At 40.4% G+C, this 23835-nt stretch overlaps 1 protein-coding gene and 1 long non-coding RNA gene across 10 annotated transcripts in view; one reads left to right on the top strand and one right to left on the bottom strand.

The window, feature by feature from the left end:
- ZMIZ1 (zinc finger MIZ-type containing 1) overlaps window positions 1–15497 on the top strand; it is a 339908-nt gene extending 324411 nt beyond the window's left edge. For 8 of the 9 annotated variants that reach the window (XM_057416415.1, XM_057416417.1, XM_057416418.1 and 5 more), the window contains 7 exons: window positions 7–167; window positions 461–528; window positions 1492–1560; window positions 2021–2268; window positions 5274–5437; window positions 11153–11401; window positions 14990–15497. In XM_057416415.1, the coding sequence (XP_057272398.1) occupies window positions 7–167; window positions 461–528; window positions 1492–1560; window positions 2021–2268; window positions 5274–5437; window positions 11153–11401; window positions 14990–15097 (1067 nt within the window). In that variant the 3' untranslated portion in view covers window positions 15098–15497. The remainder of the gene's footprint in view (window positions 1–6; window positions 168–460; window positions 529–1491; window positions 1561–2020; window positions 2269–5273; window positions 5438–11152; window positions 11402–14989) is intronic. The other variant, XM_057416419.1, reaches the window with a different exon arrangement.
- Window positions 8072–11249, bottom strand: LOC130603015 (uncharacterized). Its single transcript, XR_008973043.1, has 2 exons — window positions 11109–11249; window positions 8072–8459 (listed from the first exon to the last, which is right to left on the bottom strand). It is a non-coding gene; the product is annotated as an uncharacterized LOC130603015 (long non-coding RNA).
- Window positions 15498–23835: the final 8338 nt, after the last annotated feature.

The following is a 23835-nucleotide window of genomic DNA, read 5'->3' on the forward strand; positions in this document are numbered from 1 at the left end:
AAACAGTAAAGAGGAACTTCAGTAGTGTAGCAGCTTCCTCTGGCAATGCGACACTAAATGGGGAAGATGGAGTAGAGCAAACTGCTATTAAAGTGTCTCTGAAGTGTCCGATCACATTCCGGCGGATTCAGCTCCCAGCAAGGGGTCACGATTGCAAGCATGTACAAGTGAGTAGATGCCAGTGGCCTGTCAGTATTCCCTCAGCCATGTGTTGTTATAGTACCTTTAGCTTAGTTATCCTAAGAGAGCACCTAATAAAATGTGATTTCTTTGTGTTTATCGAGCTAAATAATTAACTGTGCATATATTTAATGTGGAGGGAGAAAGTAAGCTTTTTGGTTTAGTTTTCAGTCCTCCTAGGGTTTTTTTCGTGACAGTTTTACTTTTGACCCAACTGTTTCAGTTAATACGGTATTTTCCTTTGATTTCTCTTTTTTTCTTCCTTCTTTCTGATACCTAGTGCTTTGATCTGGAATCTTACTTGCAACTGAACTGTGAAAGAGGAACTTGGAGGTGTCCAGTATGCAAGTAAGTGCAGCCATATTACATGAAATGCAGTTGGCAGACCATTTGACCAAATTCAGATCATACTTTAGGTCATGGCAGGAGAAAAAGGAAGTGCTAGAAGTAAGGTGTATATAGTACATTTATCTAATAGTATAAAGTTCAGGGAGAATTCTTGCAATGCTTCATAAACTGTGGGAATGCTCTGGATTATTAGAAACTTAAAGCCATCTCTACAAGTCTCTAGTTCAATCCCATCTGTGCCAGCTGGTGTTAGGTGGGCATTGCAGGCTGAAGACAAGCTTGTTTCAGTGACTATCCATGGTTGATATGTACCCTAAAATGCAGGTATTTTCTCTGCACTGCCTGAGTCTTTCTATGTTTGGCTAAAAATACCACAAGAATTGAATAATTTACTTCTTAATTTATGTATTCATACATCCAGGCCAAAATTTTTGTCCTATTTCTCTGAGTATGAGCACCTGCATTCAGATCTAAGTGCCTATGTAACTAAATCATTTCTTGTTTTGTTTTGTTCTGTCCCCATCTGTGCTGATCTTAAGTAAAATAGCTATAATACATGGTTATTTTGAAGCCGTATTACTGTGTAGCTCAAAAAAAAAAATCAATTTAAAAAGAGAATAGTGCTAGCTGATGTTCACAGGAGAGATCTGCTGTGTTTGAAAAGCTTTTTAATTAACAATGTATTTCAGTAAAAAAATTATTCAAAGCATGTGAGCAGCTTGTGTGGACACATGCAAGTAGATGTATTCTTATCTCATCTGTTTGATATAGAATACTATTATGGTGGTAATGCAGATGTAGAACTAAAACTGTTTGCCCCACATAATTCCTAAAATATATGTTACAGATGTTGGTGGATCTCAGTCTGCTGATTTCATCACTAATCTGTCCTTTTCCCATTCCTCTTTCATGCATGTGTAGCAATATTGTAACATGAGGTTTGGGTTTTTTTTATCTTTCTAGTAAAACCGCTCTACTGGAGGGCTTGGAGGTTGACCAGTATATGTGGGGTATTCTGAATGCTATACAAAAGTAAGTGAACTTAATCATTTCAGATATCCAAAACAAAGCAACTGGGAGATATGTTAATGAGTACTGAGATAGTCACACCAAAGTAGGTCTTAGATTGAACTTGAATATTCTATTTCATGGGTCCTCAGTGGAGCTGGTGATACAGTGAATCAGTTTCCATCTACTTAATAGATTTGGTTTGGGTTATCTCCTGATAATAGATCAGGATATGATGATAGATGTGATGATATCGCATAAATATGTTTGGGTTTTGTTGTGTGGATAAACACAGAAATGTGCTCCCACCGTTGCCTTTTTTAAAACTTGCTTTTGGAGCACACTTGAGGAGTGAAAGATCATGAGGTTGTATTATACTAGAGCATTTCAGAGCATTTGTTACCATGCAGATTCTTATGGAAATTCTACCAGAATTGATTTAAAAAAAATAATAATGTGCTAAAATGTTCACATTATTTTACAGCTCAGAGTTTGAAGAAGTTACCATTGATCCAACTTGCAGTTGGAGGCCGGTCCCTATAAAGTCAGATATTCACATCAAAGATGACCCAGATGGCATTCCCTCAAAAAGATTTAAAACCATGAGCCCAAGCCAGATGATCATGCCAAATGTAATGGAGATGATTGCAGCTTTGGGTCCTGGGCCATCACCTTATCCATCCCTACCTCCTCCTCCAGGAGGCAACAACTCCACTGAGTATGGTAACCAAGGTTAGTTTTATACCTTTGTGCACACAGGTGGTCACCTTAGAAGTCAGTGGTTCAGTCAGCTTTGTGATTCAGATATATCAGTGCATCTTCTCAGAGACGTGCATAAGGAAAGGAAATTATATACCTGCAGTTCTGAAATTCTGCATCAGTCTCTTCATTTAAGATTCATGTGTTTAGAGGGAAATATATTTTAGTAAGGAAATAGGTACTTGTCATACTTATTGCCATGCAGCCCTCCCTGAATTAACAAACATTGTATGTTGCTTTAGATATTCAAGGGCTGCCACAATATACATATTCCCTAATTTTTTTCTGTCCATTTTCCTGCTGTTGCACTCTCATTCAAGTGAAGGCTCCTAGTGCTACAGAAGTTACAAAGTAGAGAACCTGACCCATTAATTAACTCTGCTGCCTGGGACACTGAGTTTAACTTGTGGCCAGGTGGGTGACATTTGGTAGGCTAACTAGAAAGGGAATGATTTCTAAAGAGCTTTTAACTGTTTTGCAAACACCTTTGAATTAGAAAATTACTTTTGAGTTCTTCTACCCATGTGCTGCCAGATTGAGAAACAGGGAATTAAATACAGGCAGCAGAGATACATTTTCAAATGACTGGTATATTGTGAAAAACTCAATTATAGTGACAATTCTGAAAATATGAAACCAGAGACTGTTGGGGTTTTTTTGGTGCAAGTAATACGATACGACTCAGTTCAACTCTGGGAAAAGACCAAACTGTTCACACCATCAGAATCCCCAAATTGATTACAAGGTGATACATGTGGGTTTTGCAGGCATTTGAAGAAAAATATAGATTGCATGCAAAATATGGTTAATTTTCTCCAATGACTGCAAAACTGATGACAGACGATAAAACTTTTCAGGTGTTCAAGCAGATGAATGATTACTATAACAAAGCCAAGAGCACCGAATCACAAATATTTCACTCATTTAGTAGGAGTGAAGTGCAGTCAGAGTATGAAAACAGCCATCTATTCTTCATAATCTTTCTACTTTATAATCAGGAACAGACAGGATGGTTATGTAAAATGAGGTTTAGGGTTTGTATAACAATTGCTGCCTAGACTGGTATTTTCCTGCCTTCGCCGTGGATCCTGTAGCAGAGGTAGTCATTGCTTCTCAGAGGCCTGACTCATCGGTGGCAGGTGCAACCCACACTTTTCTGTTTCCCCTGCAATAAGCATGTCATTGCAGAGCACCAGGTTATCCTAAATGTCTTTATAGGTCTGTCCCTCAGCATGTGGCACAACTCTGGCTGCAGAGAAGGGCATACTGCTGCATGGCTGTAACTCCCTGGGCACACTGCCTTGCATCTGCGTTCTCCGTCAATGTGCCCACTGAAATGTAGTGTTTAGAATTAGGTAATGTCCTTGGATCAGCAGTACTCTAGAGTGAAGCAGTAGTAGTATTACAACTGTAGTATACGTTTGTTTGTGTTTGACAGTATGCATACTGAAGTTTAATTTCCAAATATAACAAGTACTCAGTAATACAAGGCCTTATTCCAGCTCCCTGCTATTAATCATTCCTGAGAAGCAAGGCAAGACCAGCTATATTCTGCAAGACTCATCCAGTTTGCAGATTAACAAAATGAGAACTAGTAAAGCTCTGCAGTATTTACATGATAGATCAAAGTCCTGACTTCTTTTAGAAATACTCTCACACGGCTGATGACTTCTATTCCTCTGAGATTAAACTTCAGCTAGTGAAGCTGTGCTAAAGAGCAAATGATGCAGCTTCTTCAGTTTGTCAAACCCCTGTCTTGACTTAAAGCTGCTTGTACTTCAGCTGACAAACTGCAGGCTCTCCATGCACTCTCCAGAGTTATTCTGTTATTTTGGAGCTCAGTACCATCCAATTCAGTTGCTTACATGAAGCAGCTGATTGGGTTTAGTTCAGTTTTTGCTCTTCATAGCAAATAAGCCACCAGAGTTGGTATCTCAGTTGGAAGTGTTAGCACAGGGATCTGGACAGAAAAAAATAGGAGAGTAAAATTTCTGTACTGGGATAGGTGCTGTCTTTAGCATTCAAGTGAAGATCACTGGACTGAGGTGGGATAGATCAAAACATACCATTGATGGTTATACAGTATTTGTCCTGAGGATCCACAAGGAACTCCAGCCTTGTTGCTATATGGTAGATGTCTGGGGGTAAATCCAGATCATTTATTATCAATTTGTGTGAAATTTTGGTGCTTCGAAGAGCATTGTTTCAGGCTGAAGATCGGTGGATTTCATAGTCAGTTTTTCATTATGAGTGTGCATATCCACATGCTGAAACACAGGCTACAGGCATCCAGTTTGCAACTGAAAACAAGACTAAGAGATCCAAGAGTGGAAAATCTATGTTATATTTGCAGACAGTCAAGTGAATTTTACTAGGTTTTGTGGGAAGCAAGGAGAATTACATCACAAACTCCAGCTGGACATGAAGGCCTCTTCTGCACTTAGTGGAGGTTGTCTGTTTATACCACAGGCAAGGTAAAACAGACGAACTGATACTGTAGCATCTTCCTGATACAGTTCTGTCAATTAGCTTCATCAAAAAAGGAAGCAATGGTACAATCTGACTGAGTGTGTAGAAGCGTAGACTAACACAGGTGTCCTCTACCTGATTTTGGACTTGGGCAGTTTCAGTTACGCCAGGATGCTTGCAGATGCAAATATTCCATGGCATTTAATACCCCTTTTCACTTCTTATCATGGTTAAATTTATGTGGTGACTTGACTGTAGTTTTTCAAAATGTCAGCAGTTTTCAATTAGTTACAATATGTATATGAAAGCTGAGTGCCATTTTTCCCTTCCCATTCCTCCAGCTCACTCCAGCAGTGGGGAGCACAGTGTCGTCATATTCAGTGTTGCAGTTGCCTTGTTCTGAGCTGCGCGGGCAGGATGCTGTGCTGTACAGCTCTTACAAAATACTATGGGAGATCAATGTTGGGTAACAAATAGTTTCTTACATATCACATCTGTTTCTCTTTTAGGCAACAGTTACCAAGGTCATGGCAATTTTGACTTCCCACATGGGAATCCTGGTGGCACGTCTATGAATGACTTCATGCATGGGCCACAGCTGTCACATCCTCCAGACATGCCAAGCAGCATGGCAGCTCTTGACAAACCCCTCAGTCACCCCATGCAGGAATCTGTAAGTAATGGTGCTGTGCACGTAGGTTTTCATTTGTGGGGGTAAGGTGCTCTCATCCAGCTAATGGACTTGCCTCCTGTATTGCTTTTACTTTCCGTGGATTCCTCACTTTGGAAGTTCATGAAATAGCATAGTCCTGTGGAATGAAAAAAAAAATGCTAGTTTTAGTTTCTGGCCTTTTTGAGGTTTTGGAGAAGCATTTCTGAGCTTTTTGAATTGTCATTTAGGCTTGTTTATCTGAAAGAGAGAACTTGGCTCCGTGTGCTTGTGTTAATCATTGTGCTTTGCTCTGACACCTGAAAAAAAACTAGACTTCATTTCCTAGGCCAGCAGGATCTATGATTATCCATCTTCAGGAGACACCTTGTTATAGTAAGGCATTGACTGACTTCAAAGCAGGGACAATGGCTTTGTCCCTGAGGGCAAAATTTGCATCAAAGCATTTTGAGGGGAGTTCTACCCAAGTAGCATGAAAGGCACCTTTAAGCTGTTGCAAATAGGCTGAGCATTTAGATTTCAAGGGGAGATGCTGCTGCTGGTGTGAGAGTGTATCAGGGTAAGAGACTAAAAAATGGAGGTTCCTTGGATCCCAGAAGGTTAGGCAGAGCAGTGCCTTGGAGAAGCAGCTTGCTCAGAGCACTGAGTTTTATATACAGACCTTTATATATCTCTAGAAAATGGAGTACTGCAGCAGCTAGGTGATAGAAAATCCAGCAGAAGTACTTAGCTCTTAGGCATGGCTAGTCTTCTATTTTTTTTTGTGTGGGGTGTGAGTGTATACATCCTTTTATGTTCATTTAAGTTACAGGGCAGGGGCTTTATAGTGTGCTGTTACTGCGCAGGAAGGATGTTTAACTTGACAAGTCATCTGTGCCGTGTCTTTAATGAATACTAGAAAGTACAGTTTCAGAATGTAGTGAGGCAGTGTGGTAGCAGATGCTCAGCAAAAGCCTACTCAGCCAATGTCTTCTCTAGCCAGCAGTGGGTTTCCCAAGGAGGATGGTGAGAAATAGGAAGGGGGAGAGAGAGAATTCTTAGCACTTGGAGAGAACTCAAGTAACAAGACTGTCTGCAAAGGAAGAATCCAGAAACTGTAATGACTTTACCTCTTTGCAGGCTAATAAAGGAAAGAGCAAATATGCTGTAAATTCAGTTTTACATTGTCAAATTCCACGTGCCCAGCTTAAAGAGCAGTCTGAGTTACCTGCATCAGAACCAACCATACAGTATTAGAATATAGTACAGAGGGGAAATACTACCATCTTGAACCCCTCACTGCTACTTTCCTTTGAATCAAAGCCACAGGGAATTATTTTTTGCTTCCTATTACCTGACACCAACTCTTGATTTCATCAGTTAACTGCTATACCTTTACTATAGTAGTTGCCCCAGTGAAATTTCCGAAGTGGTAGGATATGACGTGGTTGAATATGAAAGTGAAAATTTTGCAGCTTTCTGACAATGGGACTGCTTACAGATAATAGCAAACATGAAAGCTGCTAAAGGCTGTGCATGTTCAAGAGCTGTAAGAGGGTATGTGGGCAAATGTTAATAGATTTTTGGTTCTGTGGTCCAGTCTGTAGCAAATCTGATAACTTGTTTATGATATCTGGCAATTAAACCTTTGCCTCACTTCTCCCTCGTCTATCATGATATGCAAGGTATGCTGTTGGGAACATGAGGCAGTGCTAAAGCAGGTTCCACCTAATTTATGTCAATGGTTGATTTTTTCTAATGAGGATCAGTTTTCAGGTCTGTTAGCACAAGGGAATTAGATTGACTGTGTCAATCTGGCCATGCAGTCTTTAGGCTGTGTTTGGGGACTGCTAGTGCTCCCACAGAGCTTTTTCGATATTAAAAAAAATCTCTGATTTCCTCTTTCTCTCTTTTTCTTCTTCTCCCTTTCTTCTCTGTCAGAAATGAACTGTTTGTCTGTAGCAGGCACTCAGGAAAAGCAGCTTTAAAATTACTGCTTTTAGAGAAATGCATGCCATTAGCACATTCCTGAATTGCGTAGCTGAATGTCTTTAGACAGACATTTCTGTACAAAAATATCTAGAAATCATATTGCATAATTGAACTAAGGTTTTGGGTTGTTGCCTGTGCTCCCGTCTGGCTTTCATCTTTTCTTTTTACACATTTAAGGTGTATTTTATTTTCATCTACTATTCACTTTGACTGCTTCATGTTTACAAGGTGAGTCAGGATCAGATGTTCAGTCCTATTAGACCCAAAGTTTGTCTCTAACTGGAGCTGAACATTGCTGGGGAAGTTCCTAATTCTCCCGTTATGAAGATCTATGTGGTGGCCTTTGTGTAATGGTAGGCAGAGAACGTTGATTTCCCCCGGACATACTCCATAGATCATTCCAGGAAATGCAGATGTGTTTGCCCAGTGTGGGTAGGGCTGGGTAACAAGGGCTGGATCATCTGAAATACCTTCTCTCAAACCTGCTGTTACACAAGAAGAAAATCAAGACCTGAAACATGGCTAGAAGCAACATTTCTTCCCCAGTGTAGTGTTGTGAACTATAGAACTGATGCTTCTAAGTCAGTGCTAGACTGTGACAAAACAGCTGCCGCGATCATATTATGTTTGATTTCAGAAATTGTAAACAAGTTTTAGACAAAGGTAGCTGTAGCTTGGTGCTTATTACAGACATTGTAAGGAGTGGTGTGTGACTGAGCAATGGATGATCACGCCATAGTTTCATAGACTCAGTGAGGTGAGCTGGTGTTGCTGTAAAAAGTCATTGCTCTTGTTTCTGTTTTCACTTTTCCTCTCTCTCACGCCAGCACAAGTGTCATTGCAGCCATGAAGTGATGTGGATCCAGGTACTGATGTGATTATGAGCTAATTTGGGGCAGGGGGATAGTTGAGCTTTGCTTCTTGTCAGCTTCCCAGCTGAGTTCACTGCATGCCTGCAAGGATTAACCCAATGACAAAGGCATGAATGGGAAAAGTAGTGAGATCAGCAACAGGGCAGGAGGATGGCACCTTTCAGTGGTTCTGCCAGCTAACCCTGCAAAAAGGTTGGTAAAACTATGACCCCAGTAATGGAGAGAGAGATAAACCATCAACTTAACCAGCTGATTTTTGTTGCACTATCAGTTTTATCCAGAGAAGAAAGGAATATTGTTCTGTAGCTGGCAGGTCCCATTGCTCTCCAGCTATACATCTCAGCACTCCTAGAGGTCACTGTTGGGCTCAAAAAGAGTTGTGTTTTGTGCTATTAAGCTGAAGATGTACTTTGGTCTGCTCTAAGCTTTTCTTTTATAGATAGTAAATGTTTTAAGAGTGCCAAAGTTTACATTCCTAAAAACAAGAGGAATTACCTTCCTATATAAGCAAAGGCAACTTTGTTAGACTCCATGTTCATAGTGTGGGTTAGTGTTTTTAAAATAAAACAGTGTGAGTTGCAGATGTAAGCTGATCGTACACAAAGCGTACTGATTAGAATGGTTCTGCACCATAGCAAACTTACCATTTGTAAGATGAATGCAAACAGAAAAATGGTGAAGCCCTGAGCATTTTACTTTCTCACAGGGAGGCTGGTAGGCTCTGTGGCCTAAGTTGAGCAGATTTTGAACCTGCAATGGCTGTTTAAGATGATGGTGGCCCTCAGTCTTACAGTGGACAATTACTCCCTATCTAGCATTTATCTCAGGACCCAAGATGCTGCCTTATCACCAAAATATTTATATATAAAAATGCTTGCCTATATAAACATAATGTAGACTTTCTAACCTGCTTATTTGTTTTGAAATATGTCTGTGAACATATGAATGACCTTGGTTCAAATATTGATCTGAATACGGCATCTGACACCTGCTTTGTGCATTCAGGGGTGAATTTAAGAGACTATTCAAGATGATCCTGTTTTGTTTTGTTTTCCGGGAGCCGCTTTCCCACTTCAGCAACACTGTCTTAAATAGCTTTTTACTTTTTGTTATTATTAAGCTTTCTCCATCTCCATGTTACACACATCCTTGATGAATGAAGAAAAAAGTACTGTTTGAATAGCATCTGCTTTCATTTTGACTTCTGTAAAGCTTTCAGGCTGCAGATTGACTTTCAGGTGTGGTCTGTGGGCAGATTTTGTACAAGTTTACCCCTAAGGTAACAACAGTAACATTGAAGAATACTTTTCAGATAGTCAGACTGTGACCCTAATGGAGTGAAGAGTGTGTATTGATACTTTTTAATAGTTACTTTAAAACACTCCTTGGGAAATACAAATGCAGCCTTGCAGATAGAATCCTGCTCATTTCCACCAACCATCATATTACTAAGGTATTGTAAAGGATCTCTATATAACTAAGTATGACTGTCCCAGTGGATCAGCATTCAGGTTTCAGTTTTCATAAGAGTGGTGAAATGTATTTTTTTAATGCTTATTTCTTTATCTTTTTTGGGTTTTTTTGTGGGAACATTTTAGTTAAGTTTTGTAATGACCTCCCTTTTGCTTTCCAATACTGAAGATGCATATATAACCTTGCAGTTTACTGTGATATCAAAGGGTCAATGCTGACATAGCATTTTGCTGGTTTCTGTTGGCTTGGCTGAATGAATTTCATGCTGTTGTTGTATGTATATGTCCTTTTATTTCAGCTCCACTTGTGGCAACATGTAGCATTCCTCAAAAAATGTTTACATTTTTTGCTTCTCCATATACCCAACTAACACGAGACATCTGATTCTGAAGCATTCACACACTTCTTTCTCATGGCACCAAGGTCAAGCCCCAGAGAATCCCCTAGCATTAAATGTGATATGCAGTGGAAGGAAGAATTGGGCTTGTGCATTTTTGTTGCTTCTTTGTCATGTGAGAAAGGTTTTTTCTGCATTATTCTATTACAGGGCTTCGAAGATGAATATGGTTTGGTAGTTTATTCCCCATGGAAAATGTAATAAATACAAAGCTTTTGCCAGAGAACTTATCCACAGCATGGATACAAAATAAAATTGTGATTATTAGCTTAGTTTAAGCTAATGCCTTGTCAGCAGGTATGCAGCCACCCACAGCAGCTCTGCTGGTGGGGGGAGCTCGCTGGCTTGTTTCTTTGTCAACCATCAGACCCCATGAATATCAGCAGGGAAAATCTTCAGCCCTTAAAATGGGTGTTGCATTCTGAAGAGAAAAGGAGGGGAGGAGTGGGAAGGGCTGGTGTTTGCAAGATGTTTGTATTGAGTTGAAACACAAGTTCTATTATCAGGAAGCTACCCAGTAAGGGAGCTGAGCAGCAATGCTGCATTTTCTCGGATAATCACTTTCCTGGCATAGGAATTGTTATTCAACAAATTCTCCTTTCATTCATGAATTTTTTTTTTAGGACAAAAGCGTCTGCCTTGCTAATGCTGAGCTGTACCCATAAGCCTTCTTCCCTCCTCTTTGGGGTTGCATCTTCAGGTACAGTTTCCCACATCACAAGGAAGCAAACCAACAGCGCAAATCCAATGTGTTTATATCCCCTTAGCAGATAACCTTCAAAAAGCTGAAACACTTCCCCAAGCATTGGGATATGGAGTATTTTTTCCTGATTACATTTTTTTTTCTTTCTTTTGTTGCTTTTGTCTGTTCATTTGTTTTTGTTATGTCTTTTTTAATTTATTTTAAGTTACTTCTTTTTGTAACATGCGGTTTCAGAGTCAGGCACCGCGAGCACTATACCTTGTGGCCTCACTTTCTTTTCCTGCTTTTTTCCTCCTCCGCAGATCCCTCATCCCGGCAGCACTGATCAGTCCCATACTTCCATGCAGCAAGGTTTGCACGTCCCTCACCCCAGCAGCCAGTCAGGGCAGCCATTACATCACAGCGGGCCTCCTACCCAGCAGTCCCGGCAGCCACCCCCGGCCGCTTCTAGCAACCATCCACACAGTGACCTGACCTTTAATCCCTCCTCAGCCTTAGAGGGTCAGGCTGGTGGACAGGGAGCACCCGACATGCCGGAGCCCTCGCTGGATGTAAGTCTGTGTCATACTATCATCTGCCTGCCATAGCGTGTGCTTTGCATCGCGGCGGGAGGGCAGGGAGGGTGAGGGAATGGAGAGCTGCTTCCATGGCACATGCCATCCTTTCATGCTTTGGTACATGGGCGCAGGTGCTGCAGCCGAGGTGACAGGGCACTTCTGATTTGCTGGGAGAACAGTTCTGGTTTGGGCAGCTGTGTGGCACGTGAGCCATAGCCTCTTCCTAGCCCCAGGACAGGCATTTCTTCAGACAGCAGTCCAGGCACCAGGAGGGGAGCTATATCTTCCCTTCCCCCTCATCGCTGGATGGGAGCTCCCACATGCTCATGTAGACTCTCTAGCCATCACAGTGCCTGAATAAGAGGAAGGAAACAGCTGTGTGTGGCTGACTGGTGGAGCTGTGCCAGGCAAGCTGCATGCTGAGCCCTGCAGCGTGCCCTGGGCAGTGGGAAGGCGATCTGTGCTTGCCCATGCTGTGGCACTATCCCTGCTCCCTGCAGCCAAAACCAGGCTGTGCCCATCCGTACCCGCTTGTGCAGGCAGCTCAGCAGCACAAGTTCTTCCTCCTGGTGTGCCACATGGAAGAGCAAACAAGGATGTCTTCTGGCTCCTCAGTCACTATGGGAGGAAGCTCACAATGAAACAAAGATAAACCTAGTTTTAAGGCCAGAAGTGATCTTGCGTCTCTTACCATCCATTCAGTGGAGTCAGAAGTGAATTATCTGAGGTATCTCTCTGGTTAACCACCTACCTCTTGAAATACAAATTCTGTAGCACTAGGACTGGATTTTTGTTTGAGTCGTGCGTTCCCGTATGTGTATCTTCTTCTGTCTGCTCCCAAGTCTGCTACTGCACAGTGTAATTTTCTTAGAGAAATGCTCACCTCTCTGCCTTGCATTTATATCTGTATTTACTGTTGCTGTATATTTACGTCTTTCCAGTCACATAGGAGCACTGTGCTGGCAGCTAGCCTCACAGAAGGGAAGGAAGGGGCTAGGGGAGGGATGGGTGCACCAGGAGCAGTGCTCAGTGAAGTAACTTCTATCTGAACCAGACTGCTGCTGTTTCACACAACGTGGTCACGTGCACATCCTTTGGGAACGATAGTTCATGTGGCAATTAGAGTTCTGAACCCTTAAGGACCTTGTATGAGCAATATTAATAGGTGAAATAAAAATGTCATTTTTTTCTTCAAATATTTAAGCACACAAAGTATGCTGTTATGGCTCAGGCACTCATTCATCATGAAAACCAAAGTAGAAAAACCTGTGCATTTATCACAGTACTGTGGTTATCTCTGATGGGGGTATGCTAGATTCTTAACAGAAGGCTGAAATTATCTTAGCTAAATGAGAAGGCAGTGTGGGGAATATAGTTCCCTGAAATATCTGTGAGCTCAGTCACAATCAGTTGGATTATTTTAATGGGTTTAACTTTCAGCAGCTGTATTGTGGAACCAGGCTGTATAAAATTCCATGCAGCAAACCAAACAGGACTGTACTGTCGGCAGGCAGCTTGGTCTACTCCCTCCTGGCACAGTCACATTAATTCTTTAGGGCTTCAGCATGATGCAGTCTAAGGTTTGACTTGGGATATAGGACATACCTTGTATAGATACAGATACAGGTGGTCTGCACACATAGACAGCAGAGGCATCAGATAAAATGACTGATTAGAACTACCTCTCAAAGTATTCACTTCAGGAGCACTGGGTGCACCTCTCCAGATTCTGACCTTAAGTCTAGTATGTTCTTGTGCCTCTGTCCTCCCTGGCACTCCTCTGTCTCTTACTGCTACTCCATTGCAGCACTCTCAGCTCCCAGCAAGGGAGCCGAGGTCACCCTCAGAGCTTGAAGTACTTGCTCTTCAGAGATACCGAGCATGTTGTTTAAAACTTCCACCTTTCTGAAAAAAAAACCCAACTAAATGCTCTGTGTACCCAAATGGGTCTCAGAGCCGTTATGTTAAATTTTTAAGGATTTAATTGTAAAATCATAGGGCAAATTCAACCATTTTTTCTTTTATACACATTTGGTAGAACACAGTTTTCTTTTGGGCTTCTGTACTAGGTATTCATAAATCATGATAGCAGGTGAAATACATTTAAGCCTTATGTCTTTAGTCTAGAACTATGACAACAGTGTTTTTGCCATGACTAAGAGGAGGTGGTGTTTTAGGAAAAGCATTCCTCTGGGAGATTCTGTCTGTGTAAACTTGACATTGTGTTTTTTTTCAAAATGCTTAGGAAGTAATAAACTTCTTCCTGCATTTCATGGTTAGCTTACTGAAAGATATGTTTATCCATATAACATTAGAAGATGCAGCTGCATTTGCACGGGAGTAACAGAAGCATATAAATACAATATTTGCATGCTAAATGTAATGCAGCCAAGCTTTTCATTTTATAGTATTTGACAACAGAACAACTTCAAATGAATTTCTCATACCTGCTAGTAAGTTTGTTAAAGCAGTCCATATTTTTCTGTCTTTGCTTTAACACAACACTGGATATAAAGGCAAGTTTATTACAAATATAAAGGGAGTTTGTTACAAACTCTTCCCTGATGTTTTTTTTACAAATGACACTTATTTTTTGACTAGGATATGGCAAGATGCAGAATAAAGCAGAAAACACTGCCTGATACACAACTCAGGAGTTACAATGTACTTGTTGCCCATCAGATCAAAAAGAATCTGAGTGATTGATGGTTGGAAAAAGAAGATTTCCTATTTAAAACACAGTAGTAATAAAAATATAAATAAACCTCCACAGCTGTTCCTTTTGATACTTCAGAAGATCAGTGCAGCTTCTGTTGGACGGCATGTTACGCCCCTGACCCTTTAAAATGTCTGGAATTGCTCGTAACGCTGTAGTACTTCCAACCATTGTAAACTCACTGCCACAGAAGGAAAAGGACTTGCCCACCTGCCTTGCCACTCCTCTCCCCATACTCCTTTGCAGTTGGGTTGGGTTTTTTAACTCTTTTATTCCCCACCCCCCTTATTTCTCCTTTCTGGGTAGGTTTAGCCCTGGATGAGTCACCTGCCCCTGAGTTTACATCTGTGCACAGGGGTGAGGAAAGGACAAGGCTGCTTCTTCCTGAGGGATGCAGATATAAGATTATCATCACACTGCCATGTGCAAGTCACATAGACCAGTCTTTGCTGAGCTGCCATGAAGCTTAAATATGTATTACTCAAACCACGTGGTTAAAGTTGTTACTTAGTGTTTTATATGAAGCTAACATACAGAGTGAGCATTTAACGAGAAGTTTTTGTCAGCATCACTAGCCAAGAAATATACTTTGTTTATTGGTGAACATTGTGATAAGGGAGGTTGACTGAGAAACCCTAACTGAGATGGTAATGTAATTCACAGGTGAAAACTGAGCAATACAGGCCTTCGTAAACAAGTGGATATTGCATCATCTTAGGGCGTTAGGTTTGTATTGATGCCTTCCAGCTTATTCCTGGAAACTGGCTTTCACATGTATATATCCAAATGTGTGGTGTTTAATCCCTTTCTTTTCTCAATCGTATTTCTGTTACCTGTAATTTTCCTTTTATCTTTGTATTTTATAGCTGCTTCCAGAACTCACAAATCCAGATGAGCTGCTTTCGTACCTGGATCCTCCTGATTTGCCAAGCAATAGCAATGATGACCTTCTGTCTCTCTTTGAGAACAACTGAAATCTTGTGTATTCTCCCATCCCTTTCACTTGTTCACACATGTGTGGCTGCACAGCGAGAAATCTTTACACTCCTTTTCCACAAGAGAAGAAAAAAAAAAATCACAACTTGATCCAGTGGTGCACTCCCTGCTTTCTTCATCTCGGAACTGCTTTTGTCAGCTTCAAAGACTGCGAAAGTGACGGGAGAAAAAAACACACGATATAAATAAATGCAGTAATCTCTGAGTCTGCCGTGATACACGTGACAAAGAAGCATAGACAGTTGTGCAGCTATTGGAAACCCCATTTGTTGTTCATCCTCTAGAGAGAGAGTTCTGTGATAAACATAGTGTGAAGTATCTTGGCAAAACCGAATCTTGGCAAGGGAAGAAAAGGCAACAAAATGGAACTGTCTTTAACTGACCCATCTCAGAGTGTCCTTCCAACGCGTGTTCTTCCATTTATTTGAAACTGTATCTCCCCCCTCCACCCCACCTCTCCTATGCCCCCCTCCAGCCACAGGTTTGCATTGGGGTGATTGTCCTGGCCTCACACAGAAAGGAAAAGGAAAACAAAAACACATACAAAGCTCAAAAAAGCACAAATCCTACAGCTGAGTGGCAGAGATAGGGAAGACACACGGGCCCGTCAGAGGGAGCCAACAGTTTAGCTAATGGGATTTCAGTAGCAGAATCCTGAGAATCTTCAGGCTGCGGCCGCGGGTGTTGCTATTTCTGCAAGCACAGGAATCATAACCACCTCTGTGAAGAAAATTCCTCTGCCCAAACACACAGATTGGGAATACCCAGGAAAATTTAAAAATGTTGGTGATGTTTAGAGTTTTTTTTGATAGTTTTGGTTTGAAATCAGTCCCCTTTGTGGCTGAGTTAACATCCAGCTCTTGCGGTTCTGTAATAGATCTTTCTGCTGTATATGCCATATGGAATGGAAAAGGGGGGGGGGGGGGGGGGGCTGGTGGATGCAAACCAAACTGTTCCTGATTATTACCTACAGCCTTCGGCGCCCCAAGCGTTTGTGTCACTGCGCTGCACAAAACATAGTAAGACAAGCTGGGTTGAAGGCAGCCAGGTTGATTTTCAGGACGGAGGGAGAGTAACATCACTATCTGCATAATTGTTTTTAATAATTGGCTTGAGAAGGGGCATTAACATTGGACAGATATCTTACAGCTTCATTTTTGTTTTGCTTTGCGTTCCTGTTTTCTGACTGTTACAGATATTTCAGCCCTTTTCTTCTCCTTCAGTTTCTTTTTTTCAAACTCTGGCTGCCAGGATGAGCTCTTTTCTCCTGAAGGACCGGGCATGGGGAGAATCAGTAACTGTTGGTAGATTGCTACTGCCCTCGAGAGACCCTGCTGCCACAATCACTGCCTTGCCCCTGTGATCTGTGCTTCTTGTGTGGTTGCTGCTCCTGCATGAGCTTCCTGTTGCTTCTGTGCCCATTTCTGTGCTCTTCGTCTCTCTCTCTCTCTTTCTCTCTTATAAATGATGTACAGTAGCTGTGTAAGAAGTGCATGTGTGCCAACTTTGCCCTTGTGGTGCAACATTTCAGCTTTTGCCCACTGTACAGTTATTGGTTTTGTTTCTTTTAGTTACTAAAGCAAATTTAACCCTGCTCCTTTTCCTCATCCCAAGTCCAATCAAACACCCTGTGTTTGCTCACCACAGTACATTTTGAACAGAAGTGCCAGGCAAAATCCTGTTAGTTCCCATTGGTTTGACTAGCTAGCTGCGTAGCCCTCCGTGTTTAGTTTGCAGTGCTGTAAATGGCATGTTCTGTGCTTATGACTCTGGATTTGCTTTCTTCACCAAAGTCAGATTTGTAAATTCTTTGCGGTTTTTGTTTTGTTTTGCTCTCTTTGTTAACGTTTCCCACTACTGCTGTACATGTGTCATGATATATATATGCTAGTCAGCAGCACCTTGCTGTAGATATTAAAGGAAATGGCGGTTTAGTTCTTTTGTTTTCCAGTAGAAGTATTGAATCTGTCAAACATATTATGTAGAGATGGTCCCACACTTATATTTTTCCTGTTTCGAGTTTTTTTAAGAAAGGCGCTGTTCATTATGCAAAATCAATTATTTTAAGAATTGCTATTGTAAATATCTGTGAATATTTTAGTATCGTCTTTGATAATATTCAGCATTTTCATGATCTGGTTATACTTTTGCTGGTGTTTTTAAATACCTTGTCTGAAGAAAAATATGGGTCCTTTTTTAAAAAAGAAAATTGAGGGTTCTTTAACAGAATAAGGAAGTTGGGTTTTTTTCTTTTTTTTCCCCCTCCTGTTTTCTCTTGATAAATTAGCCCAAATTTCATATCCATTTATGTGTTGAATGAATTGGTACATCAGGCAGTACCTGGACAATCAGGGCCCAGCTCTGTCGTGGAAACATAATAATAAGTGGTTGCCTAGGGCAAAAAAAACCCAAACAAGTAACTGACTGATGTTCACTGACTGTGGGTGATTGAGGGCTGGTAATGGCAGAGGCGTTGTTCATTTGCCCAAGTGAGCAGGACACCTAGGACCAGCTGTCTGAACAGGTAAAGATGCACTAAGGCAAGCAGCAAGTATGGGAGGTACCGTGTTTATATCGCTCCGGTCTCTGGAACCAGGGCACATTAACACTTTGGGATGTTGGTGGGTGGGGGAGGGAAACAGTATAGTATACTTTATACTGCTTAGAAGTGTCTTTTTTGTTATGTAGGCTTGACAACCTGTAGAGGATCTCTGCAGAGTATTAAAGATACCTTGGTGTAATACATGATAATATGGTTGTGGTGTGGTGCTGCTCTCGCGCAGTTCCTAGGAAAGGCTGTTCTTCAGTTACAGATGTGTTTTGTAGCCATTTTACTGTAGTAGTTTCCCCCTGTATTTTTGCTGCATTGTTTATGTAGGTATTGAAGTCATCTGCAGGGGTGGCTAATGATAAACTGACTTTTTGCCCTTAGAATTTGGGGGTTTTGTTGGGGGGGGGGGGGGAAGGGGGAGTTTCTTAAGCCATAGGTTTGGGAATAAAGAAGATTTCTCATTATTAGTTGGAACTGGTTGCTCAGATTTTATTAATTGATTCTGTTTAATGTTCCACCCTCCATTAATTCCTGAGCAGCTGAGTTAGTCACCTGAAATGATTTTTTTTCTCTTAAACGCAACATTAGCATTTTAAACCACTTATGTTAAGGACTGACCTTTTGCTAACTGGTAGCATTTAAAATGTATCATTTAAAAGTACCTGTTGGAAAGCATAAAGGGAAAAAACTCACCCCTAGATATTAGCAGTATGTTTGGAGCAGTGTTTGCATCTGCTTTGTACAGTAACAGAGAATTAAAGCAGACAGTTGACATTTTTAAGCTTACAGAAGCATTCAGTTTCTAAGCAGAACTTGAGAGAAAATACGATTTTTACCCATCGCCCAAATGTTGGACATTTGAGACAGTTTTAAAACTTACCTGTCAGCTAAAATCAGGTACTGTATAGCGGAGTCAGTATGAAAAGGCTTCTAAATGAAGATTTAGTTATTTTTTTATCGGTTCACTGCCATATTAAAGTTTAGAGAAAAAAAGCCTAGCAAATAGGGTAATCACAGTCATTTCTTTTAAAGCTTAATTATTATATGAAATTCCAGTAGTATTTTTATTCTTTCTTTTTTGTTTGTTTACTCTTAAATTGTTTCCCTATGGAAGTTCATCTGGGAAAGAACCCACAGAGATCTACAGTTCTGCTGCCAAGACATTACTATAGGACTGACAGATACACGCCAATGTCTGCAGCGGAGACTCAAGGGACAGCTGTACATATGTAAATGACAAATAGAGACATGTTAACAGAAATGCATTCATTTTCCTTGGAATGTGCATTGTTTTTATTTCGCAGGAAAAAAGAAGCTTGAAGCTCCATCTTATGTGGAAAATGAATCCTGTTTGTTAGCGTTTGTGGAGTCTCAGCATTTGTTTCACTTTCACTTCTGTAATATACTCTGATCCTTCGTTTTGTTTTGTTTTATCTACATGTAATATTTAGCTTACGTGTACTAGTCTATCACCTGTGTATTTTTAGGGTGCTACAGAAATAATGAAGAAAAATACGGGGATTCAGGAAAAAAGATAAATTGTAACCAAATTCATACTTTGTACAATTTTTGATAACGCGATCAGAGGGGAATTAAAAAAAAAAAAGAAAAAAGAAGAAAAAAAAGTACAATCTGAAGCAACATGCAAAAATGGCCATTGTCTTTGTTTGTACATTGTATGTACAGTACAATGCAATCATTTCATACTTTAAACTGGTCAGAAAAAATAATTGTGATTTTTAGTCTTGCAAAACTGTATGTAGTTAGATGATGTGACAACCTAATATTTATCTAATAAATATGTATTCAGATGAAACCTGTATATTAGGTGTTCATGTGGTTATTTTGTATTTAAAGATCAAATTATTTGACTATTGCTAGACATTTATATACTCTGTTGTAACACTGAAGTATTCTCATTTGCTCATGTTAATTTTTTTTTCCTAAATAAATCTGCAAAATTAAGGTCTGGCCAATTGGCACCTGCTTTGTAAATTCTGAGTTTCTTTTTGAAACCACCAACCTGCCCTTCGCCCTCCCCGGTGTGTGTTAATGTGGACGTCAGCTGCGCAGGATGCACCTTTTCAGGGATCAGGACTTGCTGTGGGAAGGGGAAGGTGTGAACCACCCTGGAATGACAGGTTATGAACTGAAATGTACTGCCAGGCATGGGATCACATAGAAAACAGCCCCTGCTGAGAAGGGTATCGGTGACTCACAGCCCAGTGCACAGGGCACTGTGTATCACCTGAACAAATAAGGATTACTTTGAAATGGAAGTCTGTGTGTGATATGAATAACAAGAAAGGAGGGCTTGTCTCCGGTCTTGGCATATATGGAGGGAGTAAACAGCCAACAAGTCCATAGTTGACTTTGTTTTAAGTTCTCATGAATTTCTTTCTTCAGTTGGAGCCTGTCAGTGAAGTGAAATTAGCGACCTTGGAAGACGGCTAAAATTAGATGGTTTTTTTAATGCATTCCCAAGTTGAAGGACTTGTTTTCAAAATGCAGCCTTTGAGTTACAAAGTCTGCTCAATTTATCTGCCTGTTTAAGCAGACTGAATTGCAGAACAAGGAATACACACAGGATCATAACAACAGCTGTGGCACATACAGGCCCTGTCTCAGCTCAACCAAGTTCTACACCTGTGCTTAGACATGGCCATAGATGCACCTGAGCCCCTTTGCATCTGAGAACTTAGTGTAATATAGACAGTATCACTGTACTTGTATATGTATATGGTGTTTGTGGAAGGGTTTAGTCTAAACCCACCTTTGAAATGAATTCAAATACATCAGAACAACTTAAGCATTTCACTTATGAGTATTAAATATCCAATTTAGAAATAGCAATTACTCCATAGCTCATAATGATGCAAGTCCTTACTGTTGACTAAGTTACATACAAGTGTATATGTGCAGGTATATAAAAATCTAGACTGGAGATTTATTTTCTCAAAATTGAGAAAAAACTTGTTTCTGACTCCCAACTTCCGCCTTCCTTGCTAGCGCTGCTTGTTACAATGGGCTTTTACATAATAAAACTGAGATACAGTGCACTCAGCAGTGAAGCAGAAAAAGTATTTCTCCATTCCAGCCAATAATTAATATTTTGGGTTTGATGTTCTGCTTTTCTGGAATCTCACAGGTGTCAGTGAGAAGTTGTGCTTCCACACTGTACAGATGGAGAAAAGTATGAAGAGCTTGAGTGGTGTCCATAAGCACTGTACAGTTTTCAAGCTTACTTTGAGGCAGCCACAACAGTTCTGAGACTGGTTTCTCACAGACGAAACCCAAGGACCCCAGGGTAGGTATAATGTGTGTGTCCAGCTGAAGCAATGTCTTGCATCCTGCGTTCTGGCAGCGTGTGTGTTCAGTGCATTGTGCACTCTGCCTGTGCTTCCAGGCAGCCACCTACATGAATGTCTGAGTTCCGTGCTTACCACTCGTTGAACAGCTTCAGAACACTCTTATTTCCCTCCATTTTTACTCTACCTAATCAATATGGATCTCTGAATCTCATTATTTTGGTTGTGTGCTCATGCACTTCATTGTGCCTTTTACAAGGAGCAGGATACTGAAAACAATTACAAACATGGAAGGACTCCCTGTTTCTCTTCTGCTTGAACAATTGGGATGAGACTTCTGTGTCTAGAGCAGCTTGCTTTCCTTTAAAGCAGCTAGACAGCATATAAAACAGTTGTACAGCTCTCACCTGATGCACCATATATAATGCTCTCATTTGTTACCCTTCTGTTTTCCTTTAATTAACAAATTTTCACATTTGTGTGCCTACTGTTTTACCTCTATGTATATTTAGCACGAACCTATTGCCCTCTTATCTGCTTAAGTCCCAAATCTGTACACATCTTCCTGTGTTGTGAACTTCCATATGTGAACGATTACCTTTCTTTTTTACATTTTGAATTATTAGCAGCATGTCACCTTATTACAGTTTTCTACTTTCTGTGTCACTGAAATCCTACTGACTCTATGCAGATTACTCCTAATGTCTGTCATCTTGTCAATGCGCTATTCATATTTTCTCTCTAAAAGGAACGTGTAATTTTTCTTGTATCGGATAGACCTCCAAAATCTTTTGCTGAGGTATCTTGTTTCCATCAGTCAATATAATTTTCCAATGTAAAAATGGTCCACAAGGAACCTAACCAGTTATGCAATTTCATTTATAAAGCAAGCAGACAGCAGTTATGTCATGACTCCTCCAGGCATTAGCATACACCGTGGTACAGGTGGACCTAGTGGTTTGTTTGCTAAACTATGCACGCTTCATCTGCATTTCCAGAAACTCCTTGCCTAAATCATAGTAATTGGTTTTATGCTATTTAAGTCTGTCCTTCTGTTAAAACCCTTCTTTCTAAATGTGTGGACTAGAAGAGATTAAGCTCTTTCCCTTGTTTATGTCTGCTTGCATTGTCCAGTGTCTTCCCCATTCCTGAACTCACTAGATTTGTTGATAGGTCCAGTTAAACACAGGAAAGCTTCTCTAGAAACACTAGGGTCTGCCACTCTTAAATACATTGATTTCTCTGCAGTTTTTGGCTTTGTTAGACATTCTAAGTGTTTTGGGATTACTGTTTTTCCCCAAGGTCAAAGTGTTGACCAGTTACATTTTTAACTCAATCTTGCAATCGAGACTTTCCTGTTTGCCCTTAGTTGTTTAATGATTTTTTTTAAATTTACTTTGTTGAACCATTCTGGGACATTCAGTTTCACATGTCACTGTGTTCAGTATCAGCACATCGATGGTTATGAACATGGAGACAGCTTGTTCATTTTAATAAGTTGTAACTAGTCAAAAGCTAGAAAAAGAAAAGTATTTTTAAAATAATCAGACTGCTGTCAGGGTTATATTTTTTTGGTTGGTTGGTAAAAACTACTGAAATACCCCACACTAATGAAAAGCTGCAGTTTAAGTGTTATTGGGATTTTAATGCATATTTAAATGATTCAGATTTTCAGCAGCTACTCTTATGTTTCATATTTATAATCAGGGCTCATTTTCTCCTTGTTCGTTGCTTCTGTGTTTCTCAGAAGGTACATTTTGTACATTTTTAAGACATGTAAAATCAGTGAATTTAGGACTTACACGCATACCCATCTGATTGGCTGTCCTAGTTGCTGACTGGTAAAAACACCCAGTTCATGAAGTTACACAAAATATGTGGCTTCCCAAGCAGTCCTGTTTGGCTGGCAGTTTTCATTGCTATGTTGTGAATGATGGTCTGCCTGGGAGGAAGCATTACTTTCATATTGCCACTATCAAACTGGTGGCAAAATGTGCAGGAGTGGCACAGACAGTCAGAACTTAAGGAAAACTGGACTGTCACCTCCTAGGGATGCTGCTCAGCATTTGTACCCCAGGCTTGCAAGTATTTCACCAAACATTTCATCATCCAGAAACGATGTTCTTTAGTTGTAAATGTGACACACGTTAGTTTGCATGTGACAACTGGTTAACTTGGTTGGTGGAACATTGTGTATTCAGGTGATTGTCACATGCAATCATGTTATATATGTCATAACGTTCCATGCTAGGTAATGCAGTGGTGCTGTTACATGCTCACAGTAAGCAGCCTTTTCTGTAGTGAAACGGCAAAAAAGCAGAAAGGAGTTGGAGAGATTCTGCATTGTGAGGTTGGTTCCAGCAGAATTACACATTAGAAAAACTGGGGGACGTGCTTTTAGTCTTTTTACATCTGTGAAGCTTTCAATTTCCAGGTGGTTCTTGTTCAAACTGATGTGATCTGACCATTTTTAGCTTTAAACTCCAATTGTGAAGTTGTACAACTAAAAAACATGTCTCAAAACTACAATTATTGTTAGAACTAGTTTAGTGCAGACAGGATAATTCATCTTGTACAAGGCAACTGTTACTTCAAAGAGTCACTGTTCAGATTTACACACCAGAGAAATACAAGGAAAACCCAAGGCTTTACCTGGCAGCCAATTAATGCAGAGCTCCTAAGAAACTGTGTAGAGAAGAAAGGCCATCAGGACATGAGAATATAAGGAAAGTAATCACGAGAAAGTGTGTCCTAAATATTGGGGAGGGGAAAATATGAGAAGAGGGACCAAATTACAGCAAACACCCATCACAAAATAATTTTAAAGCACTCTTAAGTACTCTGGCAAGGATGGAGA

Source organism: Pezoporus wallicus, unplaced genomic scaffold, assembly GCF_028554395.1.
Source record: "Pezoporus wallicus isolate ANWC-B61680 ecotype Strahan unplaced genomic scaffold, APGP_CSIRO_Pwel_v1 contig_2012, whole genome shotgun sequence".
Taxonomy (NCBI): Eukaryota; Metazoa; Chordata; class Aves; order Psittaciformes; family Psittacidae; genus Pezoporus; species Pezoporus wallicus.